Source organism: Vidua chalybeata, chromosome 11, assembly GCF_026979565.1.
Source record: "Vidua chalybeata isolate OUT-0048 chromosome 11, bVidCha1 merged haplotype, whole genome shotgun sequence".
NCBI classification, from domain to species: Eukaryota; Metazoa; Chordata; class Aves; order Passeriformes; family Viduidae; genus Vidua; species Vidua chalybeata.
This window is the reverse complement of record NC_071540.1, coordinates 2,292,904-2,312,354: the sequence shown is the minus strand read 5'-3', so window position 1 is coordinate 2,312,354 and position 19,451 is coordinate 2,292,904. Positions and strand designations below refer to the sequence as shown.

At 39.5% G+C, this 19,451-nt stretch overlaps 1 protein-coding gene across 1 annotated transcript in view; it reads right to left on the bottom strand.

Annotated features, from left to right (window-relative positions):
* Positions 1–19,451, bottom strand: part of LOC128793483 (transcription initiation factor TFIID subunit 4-like) — a 147,817-nt gene that overhangs the window by 120,136 nt on the left and 8,230 nt on the right. The window contains exons 3-7 of the mRNA XM_053952694.1: positions 9,344–9,475; positions 8,807–9,034; positions 7,541–7,663; positions 5,837–5,926; positions 3,796–4,053 (exon numbers count right to left, since the gene is read on the bottom strand). Coding sequence (XP_053808669.1) covers positions 3,796–4,053; positions 5,837–5,926; positions 7,541–7,663; positions 8,807–9,034; positions 9,344–9,475 — 831 coding nt within the window. The remainder of the gene's footprint in view (positions 1–3,795; positions 4,054–5,836; positions 5,927–7,540; positions 7,664–8,806; positions 9,035–9,343; positions 9,476–19,451) is intronic.

Sequence of the window (19,451 nt, the reverse complement as noted above, 5' to 3'; positions counted from 1 at the left end):
CCATTTTTATTTATATTTTACTGCACATCAAACTCCACGTCAGTGGCTAGACATTTATTAGTCAATTAAGAGAAAAAACTCCTTTTATCCAATCAGCCATCTATTACTCCTCCATTTCTAAGCTGCCTTGCAGACAAGACAAAAAAAAAAAAAAAGATTTCCTAAAATTTCACTAAAATGTGTACAAATTACATTCATTCATGAACACAAAAGTGATGCCAGAAAAGCTTCAGTGGAGAATTAAAAAGCCAAGTGGAACATCACCATATAACACAATTCTTATTCTGCTGCTGTATCTTGTTTCCAAATTCCATTACTCTGTCTCAGCTCTGAGAGACTCCAACCACTGTGGCAGTGCAGGGAAAGTGGCAGTAAATATTTGAGCAAATCCTGTTCTAATGTAACTTAGAATATGGCAGAGCCCACCCTCTGGACACTGTGCCCTGTCAGTGCAGCAGAAATGGTGCGGATGTATTTCCATACATCCCTCCTAATCCTAGACCTGCACAAATCTTTATACAGCTTTGTATATAATTAGATTTGTTTTAATTAAGATGGATCACTGATTTTCTTACTGGGTTTTTTTATCACTCAAGTTTAATACTTGGCTTTAACTTCCAGGAGTACTTTCTCCTTATGATGCAGACAGTGCCAACACAATATATGAAGTGCTAATCCATCTCCACTACCCATCGATCTACTTATAACCTCAACATGTGTAATAAAGAATATCTCTCTTACTCATACAAATTTTACCTCTGCAACACCAAAAACAAGACAGGCAATGTCTGCATATATAAGGCAACATAGAAAACATGGACTCTAAGGATGGCAATTCAGACAAACTTAGAACATTGCTCTTAGAACAATTTAAAAAATTGATTGCTGGCTTATGTCATAAGTGTCTCATCAATAAAATATTAGTCTAAAATTGTTCCCCTTTTCTTTATATAGAACTAGCACTATCTAGCATTATAAAGCATTGTTTTTCATAGTTTGGAACATGATTCCAGTACTCTACCAGACTAAAAGTCTGTTTCATCTCTGCTAACACTGTACATTTCAAAGCCTTTGTGCAAGCTATGCTGCATGCCAACAGTGCACACAGGATTTTCACATTGCAAGGTGCCTCAATGCAACTGGAGAAAGCATCACCACAGCTCACACCTTTGAGAAACAGAAAAGACAAAGGAAGGAACAGCCAACAGACCCTTCATGTTTTAAGGAAAACTGGCTGGTATGAAAAGATCTATAGTCTAAAACAAGCTTGCCCTTCTGCAGCTGGACAGTTTGCAAAGCCAGCTGGAACCCTCTCCAATAAGCTTCAGGCCTGGAAAACCTGGAGCTCAGCCAGTTCTTCCATCAGTGCTGGCTACCCTCAGGCAAGCCAGCTGCAATCTTCCTCTCCTGGACAAGTCCAAGGCAAGATGGCCAGCAGCTCTGTGCTCCGATTTTGGGGAGCACTGAGAACTGTGACAGTGTGAGCACTGGCACTGCAAAAAAATCAATTCTTATCAGCAATTACTGGGCTGATATGGAGCTGCTGCTGTGTTGTCTGCTTGGCACCTGAGTTGATGGTTGCTGTACTAAGATTTTTGGATGCAGTAACTCTTGATGTCTGATGCTGCTTTTGTCTGTACAGAACTACTCTGAGGGTCATTAAGTGCCTGGTTAAGTACTGTTTGATTCTATTAACTAAAGACTGATAAATTTAAAGGAAATATGAAAAGACAATTTCACACTAAAGCACATAAATTATGATTCTTAATGTCTTCTCCCTATTATATATATATTTATATATTATATCTTTTTCCAGAAAATAAATAATATTAACTACAGCTTTGCTTTGCACAGTTTGCGGCCTTTTGAAAATGTAGTGGTCATTTCAAGTACCCAGTAAATGAAAATTCAGCCCTAGACCTGTGACCTCCTTACAGACAGAAAATCAACTTCTCTTGCTCATCAGATCAATCTCCACAATGTTACCTGAGCAGCTTCCAGCTCCTCCTATGACCCAGGCATTTCAGAAAAGCTCTTCACATTGTTAATCTCTACTCATAACAACACAACTGCTTGCTTAGAGTATCCATTGATTTGAGACAGGCAGAACGTGTCTCTCCCAGAAATTTGGCTTTCTCCCAACCAGAAAATTCTCCACCAGAACTATATCATAAGAGTAAGAATTCCTGTGGTCTTACCCATTTTTGTCCTACATTGGTGTTTCTCAAAAGATGGGGTGAAACCTGCCCAGTGGGCACAGGAGCACTTAAGGTGGGCTGCACAACACTGGAAAAAGCCATGTTACATGGCAGTAGGCTAGCCTCAGATTGTGGCATGAGATAAGGCCAGACTTACTGGCCATGGCCACTTCTACCTCTAAGCAGTCTGTCAGCTGCAGGCAGAAATTTGCTTAATCTGGGACAGGGAATAATTTTCCACCTACTGCCTGTAATTATCACCAGCTTCTACTCTTCTGCCTAGAAGAGGCAAAACTATTGAACATTCAGTCATGAAACATGGACAAATCAAAGACATGTCACAAGAAGTGTGAGGAACACTTTTCTAATGAATACAACAATCCAGACAGGGTGGGGAGAAGCCATCTCAGAAGAAGAACGCAAGTGGCTGGACCTGCATTGAAGCAGCCACGTTAAGGTGGAAAACACCCAACTGTCTTGTGTGTATTACAAATGCCAGAGTCAGAAATCTTACCACTCAGGATGTTCTTACACATTAAAACTATGCTCATTATTATTAAATTATATTAATTTTATTTTAAAGTTAATAAGAAAGTGTTTGTAAGGTTCAAGACACAGCTCAGGTATTTTCAGTCTGTGCACTGCTACTTTTAAATTAAAGCAAAAGAAATTTTCTCTCCACACACATTACTAATTATTTATAGGCTTTATAGAGCTTATAAACTCAAGGACGGATCACTGTAAGGTTTTACGTTATCACATTTGCGTTTCTCGACCTCAATAATATAAATTTTTACCACCTTGATACATGTTCTGGAACCTCTCTATACAATTTTGAAACCTAAGTGAAGCACTTTACTCAAACATACACAGAAACCACATACAAGGAAACTCTCACAAAGAATAGTAATGCCTGTATAAACTGAAGGCCTTGTAAAAATCCTTAACACCTTTTGATTACAAGTGCAAACACACACACAAGATCCTGTGTAACAGCAGGATAAAGTCACCACATTCTTAATGACTACTTGGCTGTGCAGCCGCCTTACTGAGAGTGCCTTTGAAATGAATGAATTAATGAAGCACTTAACACTCCACTATGCACAACAAAGATACAGTTCAGTGAGTAACAGAGAATGGCATTATTACTAAACAAAACATCCTGGTACAGCACACCTATTCTTCTACAAGATTTTGCAACTATGTGCAGAAGAGTTTAAAATTAGAGAATTCATTTTAATTTTAAAGCAAAGCAGCATACCTAATGACATACTCAACATTATACTCCTGCCTGTAAATCTTGGAAAGCTTTCTGTTCTACATTTGTAATTCCCTCAAATTCCACTGTGCTCATACAACAACCACTCTGTTGCAGACAAAAAGACCAAGAGTGCACTTCCTTAAATTTATGTTAATAATCTTATCTGAAGTAATGGTTGAGCATACATGTGAAATGACAGAAAATGAGGTACTACCACATATCACAGAATATGATACAAACAAAAAAGAATTTTCCCAAACAAGCTGCAATGAAAGTGACACAGTTTTCAGTGTATACAGTTCATTAAGAAATCCTCTTTTATACTACAGTACCTACCAGTTGAGAACTCTGATTTGACTGTACCACCTTAACCTGAGGAGGCTGCACTGTATTTGATACAGAGACTGTGCAAATGTTGTTTGGTTGCCTTATTCCTATTGTCTGCGTCGTGACAACAGAGGAAATGCTTCCCGAGGCAGATTGAGGTATAACTTGTGAGAGCTTGGTCTGTTGGAGTGACTGCTGAGACGGCTGTCCTTGCAAAACCAAATGCTGACTATTCAGTAAAGATTGTCTCAGTGCAGGTAGACTTTTCTAAAAACAGAAGAAAGTTTATGAAAAATCAAACTTAGCACATTGACAAAAAGCATTTTTAAATTTGCTGTAAACATAATTAAAAGAATGCATTTTTTTTCTCAATTTGACTAACTGCCTGTTCATCAAACAGAACTAAGACTGAACATTTATTGTAAGAGAAAGTTCAGTTTTTAATACGCTTTCAGTCTGGATTTAGCAACCCTGTAGATTTTCGCATGCCCTAAATTCCACTGTAGCAGAAAAATCACTCTTCTTCTCAATACTATCTAGAACTTGTAGCTTAGGTCTTTGGAAGGGCAAGAAATAGAAGCAAAAAAGGTAGAACCATGGAACAACCCTATTCCCAGCAAGCTGCACCAACTTACTCCTCCTAACACACCTCCAGTACCTACAACCAAATGATTTCCCTCTTGGTGCCCTACAGCAGTAGATGTTTATTGTATTATTTCTGAAGTAATGTATTGTGAGTAGATTAGAAAAGTGTACTACTGTAAGCCCCATGTTCATACCATTTCAAGAAAAACATACTTCTAAAAGGCAGTACTGTACCTTCATGAACAAACTTTGGACTTTTTAAGTAGCAGAAGTGTTCTTTTGAAGTGCTCCCTCAGGCAGCTGAAGAATGCAACAGTGTTTAACCCAAGCTACAGCTCTTTCTAAACTCCTAATATTGATTTAAAAACGTAATGCCTGTTGCCCAGAAAGGACTTCAAAGAAAGGAAATAAATCAAAACCTATCATGATGTTAGAAGTGACTGCAGTAAAAGCCACAAATAAGAGTTAATGATAACTTGAAAAAACAGGAGCAGAAGTTCTGAAGCACAGTTGCAGGGAGAAAAAAGAGAGAAAATATGTCCTAAACAGAGAAGTGTTGAACTAGACCAAAAATACTTTTAAAAACATATTTGTAGCTTTGTTGGGCCTTAAACATGCTTTGTACATTTGTATATAATCTTGCATATGGACGTTATTGTAGCTAATTTACAGAACCAATTAGAAGTTACATTTACTCCCATATACACTAACTTAGGACCCCACAATAAATCTATTTGGTATCATATCAGAAATTCTACTGTTGATTAGTTCCAGATTAGAACCAGAATCATCTAATCAACACTTTATCCAGTTCAGTTCTTCATAAACATTGCTACATATGGATTGAAAGTTATCAGTGACCCAAACATAGATTAGGAAAACAGTATGGAAACAACTTATTAAATTACTTGAAGCATTCTGTAAAAATAACTTGGGAATCTTTGAAATATGAATGTTTTTCTTCTTCACAAAAAATTACCTACTACCACAGAAAAGGATATTTATTCATCGCTACAGAGTAGCCAATGGATGGCTTCCAAACTAGGAAGTAACTGCTTTTTATTTTTTAAATCTAATTACTGCAACGTTCTAGATCAGGGCTACTCAAGCTGTGAACTCCAGATCAGCTGTGGGTGACAAATCTGTTTTTGTAAAAGTCAGCCAAGGTCCCACACACAAGAGGTCTCCCTCCTGTGGGAACTCCCTGTTTCTCAGCACTGTCCCAGGCTGTTGGAGCAGCCCAGGGCTGCTCCAGCTGAGAGCAGCACCTGCCTGGCCTGGCACAGGTGGAGCCTGCACAGCACTTCCAGCCAGGAGGATCTTGGCAGAAATGGGCAGCATTTAGAAATAAAGGAAGTGTAGTCCTGGGCCAGTGAAGATAACACTATTTTAAAAGAATATTCAAAGACTTAATGTAAAGAAATTTTGCTCTGAAATAAATTTATCCAAGCAATATTCACATTACCTTAAGGAAAGGTACAAGATATGGCTGAGGAGATGATTTGAGTTCTGTTTGAAGACGGCTTGTAAATTCTTCTGGATCAATCTTTGCATCCTTCAGGGTGAAGAAAAGAAAAAGTATCAACCTCTCTGTTCAGTTGTTTGGTTGCCTATTTCCCAGCTACTATATACACATATCTCTCCAGCTAAATAGGCTTCCATATCAAAAACTTTCAGAGCTGAAGTCCCTTAACTCCTCTCTAAGACCCTTTGCCAAGCACTAATTCAAACATGTAACATGCCACTCAAAATGCAGAGAATTCCCTTGGGGAAGGCACCACTTCAGACAAAATGAGGCCCCAGAAACACTCAAGTCTCTTTTGGGACTTTACTCTCTTGCTAACATTTACATAGTCATTTCTTTTCTTAAAATTAAAAGAAAACAAGAAGTTGTTGACGTGACCTTAAAAACATGAAATTTGTCAGTCTTTGTGGTAAATCCAAAATCAATTCTGATGGCACAATTTAACTGGTAGAATCCATATATATAAAACTATATATGTAAAGCATGGCTGTACATAAAAAGCACGCTTATTAGTAGATATAAAATTTTCTCCTCTATGAATTTGTGTGTATACTCACAAAATACACACTTATATCAAATACATAATCAGTCATTTATTTAGTAGTAATTCAAGAGAATTCTAACTTGGGTGCATTTTATGATACTTCTAAAGTATCATTAGTTACAAGTTCAAGTTGTAATAAAAACATTAATTAGCCTTCCTGACTGATATAGAACAAGAGAAAAACCAAAGCAAAACAAGCTTCAATAAATATATTTATCATATATGCATATTGGTACTTTGTTTAAAATACTGTAAGTAGTTACCTTTACTTATTTAGTTTTTTCAAGCTGGTAAAAGTTAAAACAAGTTTCCACTGGAATCATTGAATATGATTTCAAGCTCACACTTGAAAACGGCCTTAGGGTTGTCTAAAATATACAGATTTCTCTGGCAATGAATTCAAAGAAATGTATAGCAACTCCTTTTAAATCCAATTTTCTCACAGACTATATTACATTTCTTTTAAGAAGCTTGACTTTTCCCAGCTCCACAGTAACCTCTGTCTGCAGCTCCTTTATACAATTCACTGCAGCATCTGTTGCACTGCAGACTGCAGCCAGTCCTGCCTTTTTCTGGCCAGAGCACTCCAACACGCTTTGCCTCTGGAAACCCCCGTGCCACTAAGGCTCCATGCAGGGGCATCTGTCTGCAGAACAGCTGAAAGTCAGCAGCTCAGGAAAATACTTTTCCTTCAGTCCTAGAAATGCTAAACCACGTTGTGAAGGGATTGTATCTACAGATGTTCCATGCTTGAAAAATTAAGAGCTTCTTGTTTCAAAGAACAGAGTTTGGAGGAAAAACGAATCCTCAATGAAAAATCCCGTATTTTACTAAAGGAGAAACCAAGGTATTACTCACCAAAACAAGAGTGGCTTTGATACTAAATACTTTGCTACATTTCCCCTTTCAAAAACCAAGAGAAAGTCTGACTTCAACAAATTTTTTAATATATATAACATACAGAAAATTGCATTTTGATGAAGCCCAACCCCTTTCATTACAGCCAAAATAATTGTTAAAATCAAAGCAATAGTTTTCAGCATCCATAAATAAGAAGTTTAAGAGGTAACTGACAAAATAAATGGTAACTAAATATTTACCAACAAATCTTGAACCAGAGCTTTCACATTGCGGGACGTTTCTGGAGATGGTGAATTATGAGAAGCAAGTTTTATAAGGGTAGCTAAAAAATTTTTACATTTTTTCACATTCTCTTGCATTTCCTGCAAAAGCCAAAGAAAACAAATATTAGCTCCATGCAATTTTTCCATCACAATCAATGCATGCTCTGACCACTACAAAGAAGGAAAATTATGAAATTTTTCTAATTCAGGCCATATATGAAATATGTTTTGCTATTACTGCTTGTTATCTGAGATTTTCTTATCTTCTTTAGGTAACAAACATCATAGCACTCAAATAACAACAAAAAAATCAATGAAAGAAATATATTTTATATTTTTACAGTCTGCTTTGGTACAAATAACCTTAAATATGAGAAATAACAGGACAATTTGCTGGAGATGAATTCCCCTTTGAGATGCCCAACAGACAAGGTGCAAATGTTCCCCAAGCTGTCTTAATTTGTTAAATTATTGATTCAGTATGTTTCTGTACAAAGCAGCTACAGCAGTAAACTCAAATTAGAAATAAGTCTTCAAACATCATCATATCTGATCTTTTTTTCATTAGTTGTAAAACAAGCCATTATTTTTATATGGCATAGTTGTTCCAAGATATAGAAACATCACACTTCAGTGTAACCATTGTTTTGAGGCCCAGCAACAGGATAATCAAGAAGTCCATAGACAGAAGGCTACAGGCACAGAATAGTTCTTTCTCTAGTGCCACATACATGGCAGGGTGGGGAGAGCTGGCCACAAGTGTTCTTCCTCCCTTATGGGTATTCTCAGTTCAGTCAGAGAGAAAAAGAGAGGTTTCTAACCAGGCTGAGCCTGGGAAAGAGTTGGAAAGGAATGTAAATAATTCTCTATCTCTCTTGTTGTTCACATTGTTTATAGATATGTTCTGCCACCGTGCGTCGTTCAGAGCGCACCAATGGTGCGAGATGTTTTTACTTTAAGACCAATTAAATTGGTCTGCACAATGCTCTCTATAAAAAGAGAGATGTATTTGAAATAAAGTGGAGTTTTTCTTCTCGCCTTCTGATCTTGGAGTTCTTCTGTTCCCATCCTGCCTCAATGGCAACACTCCCTCTCAGAATTTGGCCGAAACCAGGGGAAGGGTTTTCCTGTTTGCCAAGTATTTGTCCCATCAGGGCATACGCGCTTGCCTGAAGAAAAAGCTCTTCCGGAGGAGATCCTAAAGTACTAAGAAAACAATGTTTCTACTATTGTCACACTGACCTGGGACACAACGGTGGTTCCAGGCACAGGAGAGCTGGGAATGACCAGGGGCTGTGCCGGCACCTGCGCTGCCGTGTGAGGGGGCAGCGGCAGCCGAGGCTGCCCTTGGGGCTGCCCTGAGGCCTGGCTCTGCGCACCGCTGATGGCTCCAGCCTGCTGGGAGGCCGCAGCTCCACTTGCCACCGTTGTCTTGAACAGATTTGGGGCGCTCGTCGTACCTACTGATACCTAGTAATATTTTATATTAAAATTTATTCATTTTCACTTTCAAAAAACCATGTAAATCATAAAATCATAGAATGGTTTGGGTTGCAAAGGAACTTCAAGCTCATGCAGTTCCACTGTCCCAGGCTGCTCCAAACCCCATCCCACCGTGGCCTTGGGCACTGCCAGGGATCCAGGGGCAGCCCCAGCTGCTCTGGGCACCCTGTGCCAGGGCCTGCCCACCCTGCCAGGGAACAATTCCTCCACGTATCCGCCCTGAATCTCCCTTCCCTGCCCCCAGCCCAAGCCCGGGCAGTGTGCCCAGCGCCTGACCGTGGTGTGTGGGAGCACAGCCCCTCCTGGCAGCGTGGCCGTGGCGCTGGCGGGCGCCGCCGTGGATGGCACCACCTTGGCTTGCACCGGGAGGCCCAGGCGGACGCTGGAGGTGGCCACGGACGTTGGCTGCTGGTAAAGGAAAAACGAGCGTTTTACATTTTTTTATCCTTAGTAACCTGATCTCCAAGGCTTTTTAATAATAGCGATTACAAGAATAATCATTATTAATACTGCAAAGAAAAAAGCCCATCAAACCTAGTAATATGCTTTTATATGTATATTCACAAATACTGGAAAAATTAGCTTTCTCACGTTCAATGACAGCCTTGCTGTATTTCTCCTGAAAGCTATTAAGGAAAAGATTAGAAAAAACAAATGTGACCTGCAAAAAAATTGATGTTACATTGATGCATTATTTCAGTTGTAATATTTACATGTCAGTATTCATCAATATTTGAGTTTATCATTGCCAGTAACACATACTGGTCCTCTTGGCATTTATGGGCCTGTTCTAGTGCTTTTTCAAAATGAAAATTAATATGGACAGAAAATTTAGAAAGCAGAAAAATATTCTTTAAATAATTTCATAATTCTATATTGAATTATATAGAAAATAACTTGCAGAGAAATGACATCTAAGCACTGGGAGAACCTTTGTCATAGAAAACAGACTCTGTACCCAGACAGCAACTCCAAAATCAAGTGGAGACAAAGGAAAATGACTGACCTACAGTCTTTCAGCCAGTAGTACATTCTATAGCATAGGAAATTTATCTTATTTAGCAAACTTATTACTTATTTTGTGATTTACTTTCACTGCAAGACTGAAATGTCTTGCCATCTTACAAAAGGACAAGATTTAGGAATTAAAACATGTCTCCAGAGAAGTTACTTAATTCTGCAGGAAGGTAAATACCATTAAAAATGAAATGCATCACACAATATGGCAATTATGACAAAATGAGAACCACACATTACTAAAAATGGAGGCCACACTGGTGTCTTCTAACTTGCATTTATTAAGATTCGCATTCACACATTTGAAAAGGCAAATTTTCTAAGTGGACAGAGTAATAAATCATGGCTGATGTTGCTTCTCACAAGATAAAACTAGTTTTCCTTGATTTTAATTCATATGTCTCTAAAATTCATATTTTAAATAGAACTGCTTATTTTAGAGTCCTACGTTGTCTATTAAACTTACATAAAATACTTCTCCAAAGAACATCTAGTGTACTCTAAAACATCTCCAAAAGGAACAGAAGCCCAGGCAGGCATTCAAAGCCCCAAGGATTCCTTACACATCAGTCCAGCAACATCATCTACTGGATATCAATCTTCTGTACTTGGGGAAAAAAAGGAGGAAAGAAAACAAACCAAATCAATCTACCTGACATCTGAACAACCCCCTTTTTTTGTTTGTATAGCTTTCAAGATTTTTTAAATCTTGACTAGGGATGTCTTCCATTCTGAGATAGCCTAGAGACAATTATCAGCATATTCATGAAGAGGCAGAATTATCTGGTTTTTTTCAAGAAGGACCACATAAAGCTTCTCCTGTTTTAAACACCCTACACCTCTTTTCTTCATTATAAAAATGAACAAATATTTTTAAATACTGGCTGAATTAAATTATATCTACCTGATGAGTGCTGCATTTGAAATATAAATACTGTGTATCTTGTTCACTTGCTTATAATCAGTTTCCAGCCTAAGAGCATAGAATGCCTGTGGTATCTGTCCCCTTATCAGTCTGGGCTTCCAGAAGTGAGGATTTAGGAAAAAAGCAGATAACCAGGGGCACTTCTGGCAGCTACTAGCTTCCAGGCAAGATCTGAAGCCAGAAATCCACAAATACAGAGTGAGACTGCGAGCTAGAGAATTTTTCTCAGCTAATAAATGCCCATTATTCACCACAGGAACATACTTGAAAATAGAACTGCACATAATTAAAATATAAATTTTCACTATTGTAATGCCCAACTAAGAATGTATTCCCATGTGCCAGACCTCAGCAGCAAACTGTGAAACTTGAAAACTAAATTCACCCTTGGTTTTAAAAATCAATAGTGACAAAAGCCTTTAATAGAAAATGGCACTAAAATCCACTAAAGTGCTGGATATGAAGAAATCCCTCACCACCAGAGAACTGCAAACAAAGTAATGCAATGGTTTATTAAAATTTAGAAGGGTTAAAAAGGTAAGTCTGAAATGAAGTGATGAGAAACATAACAAGGAACTAGCCTGGAGAAATTCTAAAATATCATGGAAATGATCTACAAGTGACAGCTACAAGTTGCCAGAAGACACTCAAAGGATTCCCAACATGAATGCTTCGAGAACTGATAAAAATTATTTAGAAAGAAAAAGCTTGGTTTTCTATGAAGGAAGCTTGTAAACAGATCTCATGAGAAATACGTCAAAAACAAAACAAAAATGAAAAAATTATCAACATTATTTTAACAAAAAATCATAACCCAGTGTGTCAAATTCCTACTGGAAGAATCTAAAAGAACTCATGATGTTCCTTGAGGAAAAGCTGCTGAGGTTTGGTAGGATGCTATTAAATTCTGAAATTACCGGAAGAGTTCAAAAGAAATACATCTTCAAATATAACTATTATATTTTATTAGGTAAATCAGATGTTTTTCTATTCCCTAAACAGAGGGAAGTAGCACTGAAGAGCCTCTTGCCCTGTACTCAGCCACTGACAGGCAGGAAGCCAGACCATGGATGAGCACAGTCAGTAGGCTGCTGCTGATGCCCACGGGGACACTGGAGCATGCACCTGCACACAGACCTGAGCTGGCTCTGTCCACACAGCTCAGAACAGGGAGCCCAGCACAGTGCTACAGAGGAAAGGAGGACTTCAGGAGGGACAGCCTGGGAGGGGGGGTGTCCCAAGGTTTGTTCTGCCTGCCCAAGTCACACAGGTAACACTCTGATTTCAGAGTGCAACAAATCACTTCCACTTAGGCAGTCAGAGCACACAGGAATTGTTCACAGTGCAGAAAAACTCTGTGTCCTATAAATTCACTCCTTAGACAAGATCTCTACTTTCCTTCTCCCCAGAGCTCTGGGCACATGAACAGAGGGGCAAAGCTTGGGAAAGAATCCACTCTACCTGCTGCGCGTAAACAAGCTCTGTACAAGGAACACACAAGGCTGCATTTGAAAAAGCAAGTCACTTGAATATGGAGAAAACAATCAAAATAACCAAAGATTATTTGTCACTGCCAAGGCAGGACTGTACCAACTTTAGAGATTGCATTGCATATTCACAGCTTTATCAAACGAAGTCAGACTGTCAGAGGTTAGTATGCAAATCCATGGGAACAGCTTTGGGCTATACTTGTATTTTGTATTACAGAATCACCTACTGACCAACGCCCCAGGTACCCGCAGCACAGGCTCTGCACTAGAGCTCACTTTTGACAAGTAAGTTCCATACATTTTTCATGATCATTCCTATCAATAAACTTGGCCACTATCAACCAAAAAGAAGAAAACACCCCAATAATATTTGAACAAACACTAACACAAAAGCCAAGTTTTTCACAGTACAGATTGTGAATCCTCTTTACATCTTCCAACACATGGCTTCACTAAGTGTTATACAAATCTCAGTTTTCCTAAGATCTTTAAGTTTAGATTTAAGTCTTTAAGTTCAGATTTGCAAAATCTGAAATGAAATTCAATTTCATTTCCAATCATTACTTTAGAAGACTTCTTATAAACTCAACAGCCCATGCTAAGATGCTGTCTGAGATGCCTCCAACAATCAATGGCATTGTTTAACAAAGAGAAAATCAAGGCAGAAGAATAAGCTAAAGGTCAAATCTGGGAGCTCACTTGCACTGGGCTGGCATGGCCAGGTTTTGGTGCTGGGGTGGTTCTCTGAGAAGCTGCCAGAAGCTTCCCTGTGTCCAGCAGAGCCAATTCCAGCTGGCTCCAGGACAGACCCACCCCTGGCCAAGGCTGGGCCCATCAGTGACAGTGGCAGCACCTCTGGGGAGCACTTGGGAAGGGGGAGGAAATCCCCCTGGAATTGCAGCTGGCTGAGAGCAGGGAGGATTTGTGACAGGAGCAGCTCTGCAAAGCCCCAGGGCAGGGCAGGAGGGGCAGGAACTGCTCCAGGTGCTGGAGCTGAGGTTCCCCTGGCCTGGGGAGCAGCCCAGGGAGAGGCAGCAGTGTCCCCCCAGCCCCTGGGCTCCAGGATGGATCAGGGATCCTTTCCCTGCAGCCCCTGGGCTCCAGGATGGATCAGGGATCCTTTCCCTGCAGCCTTGGGCTCCAGGATGGATCAGGGATCCTTTCCCTGCAGCCCCTGGAGGCCCCACACGGGAGCAGGGGGTGCCTGAAGGAGGCTGTGACCCCAGGAACTCCACACTGGAGCAGCTCCTGGCAGCACCTGTGGCCCCATGGAGAGAGGAGCCCAAGCTGGAACAGGTTTGCTGGCAGGAGCTGTGACCCCACAGGGGACCTGGGCTGGAGCAGCTCCTGAAGGGCTGACTGCACCCATGGAAAGGACCAGGCTGGAGCAGCTCCTGAAGGACTGACTGCACCCATGGAAAGGACCAGGCTGGAGCAGCTCCTGAAGGGCTGACTGCACCCATGGAAAGGACCAGGCTGGAGAACCTCAAGGAGCTCACTGTCTCCTGTGGGAAGGACCCCACACTGGAGCACTGGAAGATGTGAGGAGCCCTTCCCCTGAGGAGGAAGGAGCAGCAGAGACAACCTGGGATGAGCTGAGCACAGCCCCCATCCCCTGCACCACTCGGGGGAGAGGTGGAGAAAGCTGGGAGTGAAGATAAACCCAGGAAGAAAGGAGGGGCAAGGAGAAGCTGTTTTAAGATTTAGTTTTTATTTCTCATTATCCAACTCTGATTTGATTGGTAAGGAATTAATTCCCCACAGCTGAGCCTGTTTTGCTTCATCAGTAACAGGTGAGGGATCTCTATACTGACTCACAAGACTCCTCTTACATTTTCTCTCCTTGTCCAGCTGAGGAGGGCAGGGATGGAGAGGCTCTGGTGGGCATCTGGTGTCCAGCCAGGGTCAATTACCACATAATTTTTCAGTAACTAACTCATACAACCTTTCCTTCAGGCATGGCTATAGCCTGAACTGCTATTAATCCATTAAATGTTCCCCATCAGCAAACTCTGCTTCCCAAGACTGAAACTTCTGAAGAGTTCATGGAGAAACTCCACAAACTGATTGACTGCCTCTCAGCTCCTCTGGTTCCAGTTCACATGAGCAGGCACTTCAGTGTCAGATGCAGAGAAACTTTTTATCAGAGATTGGATTTTTTTTCCAGCCTAGTAAACATACAGCAAAACTGACCCAAAGTATTATCCTTTTAAAAGCCTGACATCTGCACTCAATTACAGAAAATTACTAGAAACAGCATCTCTAACAGGTCAGAGAGCAGAGGCAGAACCTTCACTGCCACCACAGTGTCATCAAGTGGAGCATCAGAACCCAAAGCAGGGAGATGTTGCTCTGTTCCTCATGTGCACAATGTCTCTTTTGGGATAACAGGGCAGGAAGACACAGGACTAGAAGCAATTACACAGGACAGGCAGAGGACTTTGGGGCCACAAGAGAAAACCATCAGAAACCAGGGGTTCCAAGTCCAAAACCACTACTGCTGAAGTAAATACTTATCAAAGTACTTTCCCAGAGTACTTTTCCCAAAGAAGTACTTTCTCTGGTGAAGTGGCTGGTCCTCCTACAAGCACTAGGGTTCATCCAAAATATCTGGTGAATAAAAACCAGCTGAATTTTGTCACTACAGTTTGATTCTATTCCTGCCTCTAGTTCTTAGTGCTGCCTGCAAATGCAGATAATCCATTGTAATCAAAACTCTTCTGTATCAAATCATACTCTTATTGTATTAAATCATTGTATTTATGAGTGCCCAACTTGAAACATGGAGTTTGTGACCAGGAGTGGCCATGGCTGCAACTGAAGGCTGAAACTGAACACAATAAATTAACCAGCATTTCTCATTCCATATTTAAAATAGAGACAATTAGGCTCCATTTCCTACTTACAAAAGGAGGCTAGTAATCCCCTTAACTGCCTTGTTGAGAAAGTTGTTACAGGGATAAGAGCCACAAAAAAAACCTGCTTGGTTTTAATTCCCACTGCAGAGGAGGGCAACAAGTAAGCCCGAAGCAACCCACTGAACAGTGGAAAAAATGTTATATAAATCTTCATTAATTAGGACTGTCCAGCCTACACACTGCAGAAATTAAAAATAACAGTAGTATGTGGTCATGCATATGCACATGGCAGCCACTGTGACAGTGCTCAGGATCCTCCTTTAAGGCAGTTGCTAATCTTTGTATGTTTAAATTTACAGCCTTACTAACATTTGAGTGCTTTCTAAGTTTTAGGGCTGTGTCAATGCTACAAAATGCAAACAGTAGCATTTTTAAGTACTGAAAACCTATTGTCTGCTTAACACAGAAAAGAATCACTCATTGTGAAGGAAAAGAAGGAAAATAGTTTTGTGGTTGAAGTACAGTAAGGACCACACATTTCTTACTCTCTCTGACCTCCCAACCCACCTGCCCTACTACCACAAATGTACTTCTCAGAACACTGCAAAAAAGCCCAAAAACCATCAACACAAAAGAAATAGTATGGAATAGTTTATCTGATGATAATGGCAGTGCACCTTAGCAACAACAAAGATTTATCTATCTGCTTAAAATTTCTGCAAAGAGTAAAAACAAGCATTTGTTGGAAAAGCAGAAAGAATGTGAAAACCGAAAGAAAAACAAGAGTCAATAACAATAAATAAGTGAAAAAAAATACCAAAGCTGCCATAAAAATATAAACAGTGCTGAAAACCCAGGCATAAGTGTATGACCAGACCAATCTCAGTTTTGCAAGGCTCTGATTTAGCAAGAACAGCAGCCTGGCAACCATCAGCCAAGCTCACACTGCATCAAGTGAAGGCACAGCCTGAGCTGTTGCTGCTGCTCAGAGTGTGCTCCACAGCAAAAACACGGCACAGCCAGAGCAGGGGATGCAGTGCCTGGCACACCCTCAAAAAACTTGGCATTTCTTTCATTTTAAAAACAGTGAAAAGTGAAACTTAAAGTGAAACTCAACAGAAAGTATCCAAACACAGATAACAAAACAGTAAAGTTCATGATATAAACTTCCAATTCCAAATAGTAGAAGTTAGAAAAATGCCTAAAGCAAGAAAATAGAAAGCTAGAAAGATTTGTCATTTTCTTAAAAAAAAATATATATATCAAGCTGTTTAGACAACAAAAACAAAACATTAAACCATCAAACTTCACACCTAACTGCCTTTTCTGATCACTAAAAACATACAAAACAACTTAATAATGAAAAACATATTTTGAATCAAGCTTGAAACAAAAACATTCATAAACTCTTAAGCCAAATCCATTTTCAGCAGCAGCCCTGTGAAAACTCCAATATACACTCTTTCACCTGCTTTGAAGTTCCAATAATAGGTATTCCAAAAGAAAATATTATGGGCCAGGTTAACATTGGTCTTTCCTGTATGACATTCACTTTATATTTATATTATTAGTTAATATTTTATTTATATTTATATTATTAACTTTATATTATTAGTTTACAGCAGCACTTTAATTTTGTAACTAACATAAATTTAATTGCAATTAAAAATAATTTGAAATAAGCAACTTTTTTTGCTATTTGGTTATGAATGTAAGCTCACCTGGGTATTAAGATAATGAAGGCCAGTAAAAAAACACATCAAAGGCATGAAAAGCCATAAAGTGTACAAATGAAAAACACAGATAAACAAAAGAAACACAGCAAAGGAAAACTAGATGGCAGCACCTCCCTATTTTCCACAATTTCACAAGTCTAAAATTCAAAACAAGATACGGAGGCAAAAATTTAATGCAATCTAATAATCAGTTTTATAAGACTTCTGAATTTATTTATTATCTCAGAAGAATATAGTAGAGCAAGCAAATCCACACTGTTTGAGCTGCTCATAATACAAGAATCCAGAGCAGAATTCTTCTAAGATCAATTATGTTCCAACAAATTATGACTTGTTTCCTAAGAATCCTGTACCTTAACTAATATTCTAAAGCTGATTAAATTTTGGCAACGTTAAAAATTTATTAATATTCAGCTAAAATTAATGTCAACCAAAAAGTAAAAGGAAACTAAAACCACAAAGAAAAAACAGTTAAATTAAAATTATGCACAGCTAAGTCAAAAGCATCCAAATCATGTTTTTCAAAAGATGCACATTATCACTTTCACAGTACAACAAACTTGCACTTTTTAAGGTATCCAAAGATTGATATAATACTCAGGGAAGACCAGCTATTTCCATGTAAACCCCGACATACCAATTAAAAAAAAAAATAAGTCTCTTGTAGCTGCACTGATATGAAAAATACTTTTAATATACCTGAGTATTTTGCAGTTTTTCTCTAAACAAAACAAAACACCGGAGAAAAACAGCAACTAAGAGTAGTTAATATCACAGAATTGTAGATTCATTTAGGTTGGAAAAGGTCTCAAAGGTCAGTGAGTCCAACCATTAACATTCCCATTACAATCCTATACAATCTTATAATTAGGACTAAATTAAAACTGTTATTTGGTACAACTGCACAATTGTACTCGTGTTTTTCTTGAATATTTTAAAAGATGCCAGGAACACTGTAAATGGAAAAGATCATTAAAATATCAAATAGATCTCTCAGTCGCTGCAGTCTGCACTGTTGTTACTGCCAGGCTCTGATTCTCTGGACTGGATGTGTTCCAGTGCTCCTCTGTGCTGCAGACACCATCCATCCTCCTGGGACACCTGTCCACACCCCAGCACCTTCGAGCTCAGCCTCAAACTGACCCAGCTGAGACCCTCCCGACAAGGCATGTGCTTATCCCCATTTGCCACTTTTCCAGAATCAGAAACAATCAGATTTTATTCATGCTTTACACAGCAGCAATTAGGAGGAGCTTAACTAAATGTCTAATCAAAGAGTACCCCACCTAAGAGTCAAGAAGAACCCAAGTTTTCCTTTCAAAATGGATTTGCCTCTCTTCTCCCAAGAATCTAATACAAAAGTGTACTCAAAGCTGTACATCTGCCTCCACTCCTGAAAGCTGCAAAAAACAAGACAAAGATACTATAAACAGAAGTCAAACAACTTAAGTAGCAAATCCAAGCAATTAAAGAATAAGAAATATCAGATTAAAGTTTCTGTGCAGCTCAGTCGTGTGCCATGAGTGCCTGGCTGAAGCATTCACCATGGAAGGACTGGAATCCACTGCACACCCACAAGGACACAAATGTGGGATCAACAGCAAGTTATGGATCTTAGTCTTTCTGAACTCTTGTCTTTGGCACTGCAATCCAAACACACCTTTTTTAAAACTTGGGAAGGGAAGAGAGATAGCTCTATCAATTCCCTACTAGGGTAAGTACTACTGTATACAGATATTTAACTTCTGAACCTTCAACAACAGAACAGGCAAGGAGAGAGGCACTGCCTTTAAGGAAAGCCTTTACTTCAGCCCTTACACAAATTCCTCAGGGAAACACACTACACTTTCCTGGACTCAGCAGCTTCCATTGTTCCCAGAGAAAGGTGGCTCCTTCCTCACATACTGTCTTGGATACCAGCCCAGCTGCTGAAGCTAGAGGGATTTTCAGGGAAAACCTGGTTCGTTTTCCTCCAAAACACCTGCAAGCAAAGGACAGCCCGGGGTATGGAAAGAAAAAACTTGCAGTAGTACCCAGGCTGCAGAAGGGGTTTAGAATCTGAACAGCTCTGTATGTATTGACCAAGTTGATCTTACTTCAGAACATTTAAAATATTGCCTTATTTTCCCCTCCTTTTTTTTGAGGGTGGAGAAATTACACAGCTGTCAAGGGGAGAGAACCAAAGAGCTTTCAAATTTAGATGAACACTTTGGAGTTTTTCAGACATTCCTTCTTCTTGTTTTAAAAAAAGTAATCCCAAATCCATTTTATGTTCTCCAGTTAGCACTTTCAACACTTCTTAATGAGTTGCCAAAAGTAACTGCCAGCTTTTACAATTTCTTTGGCATTTAATATCCT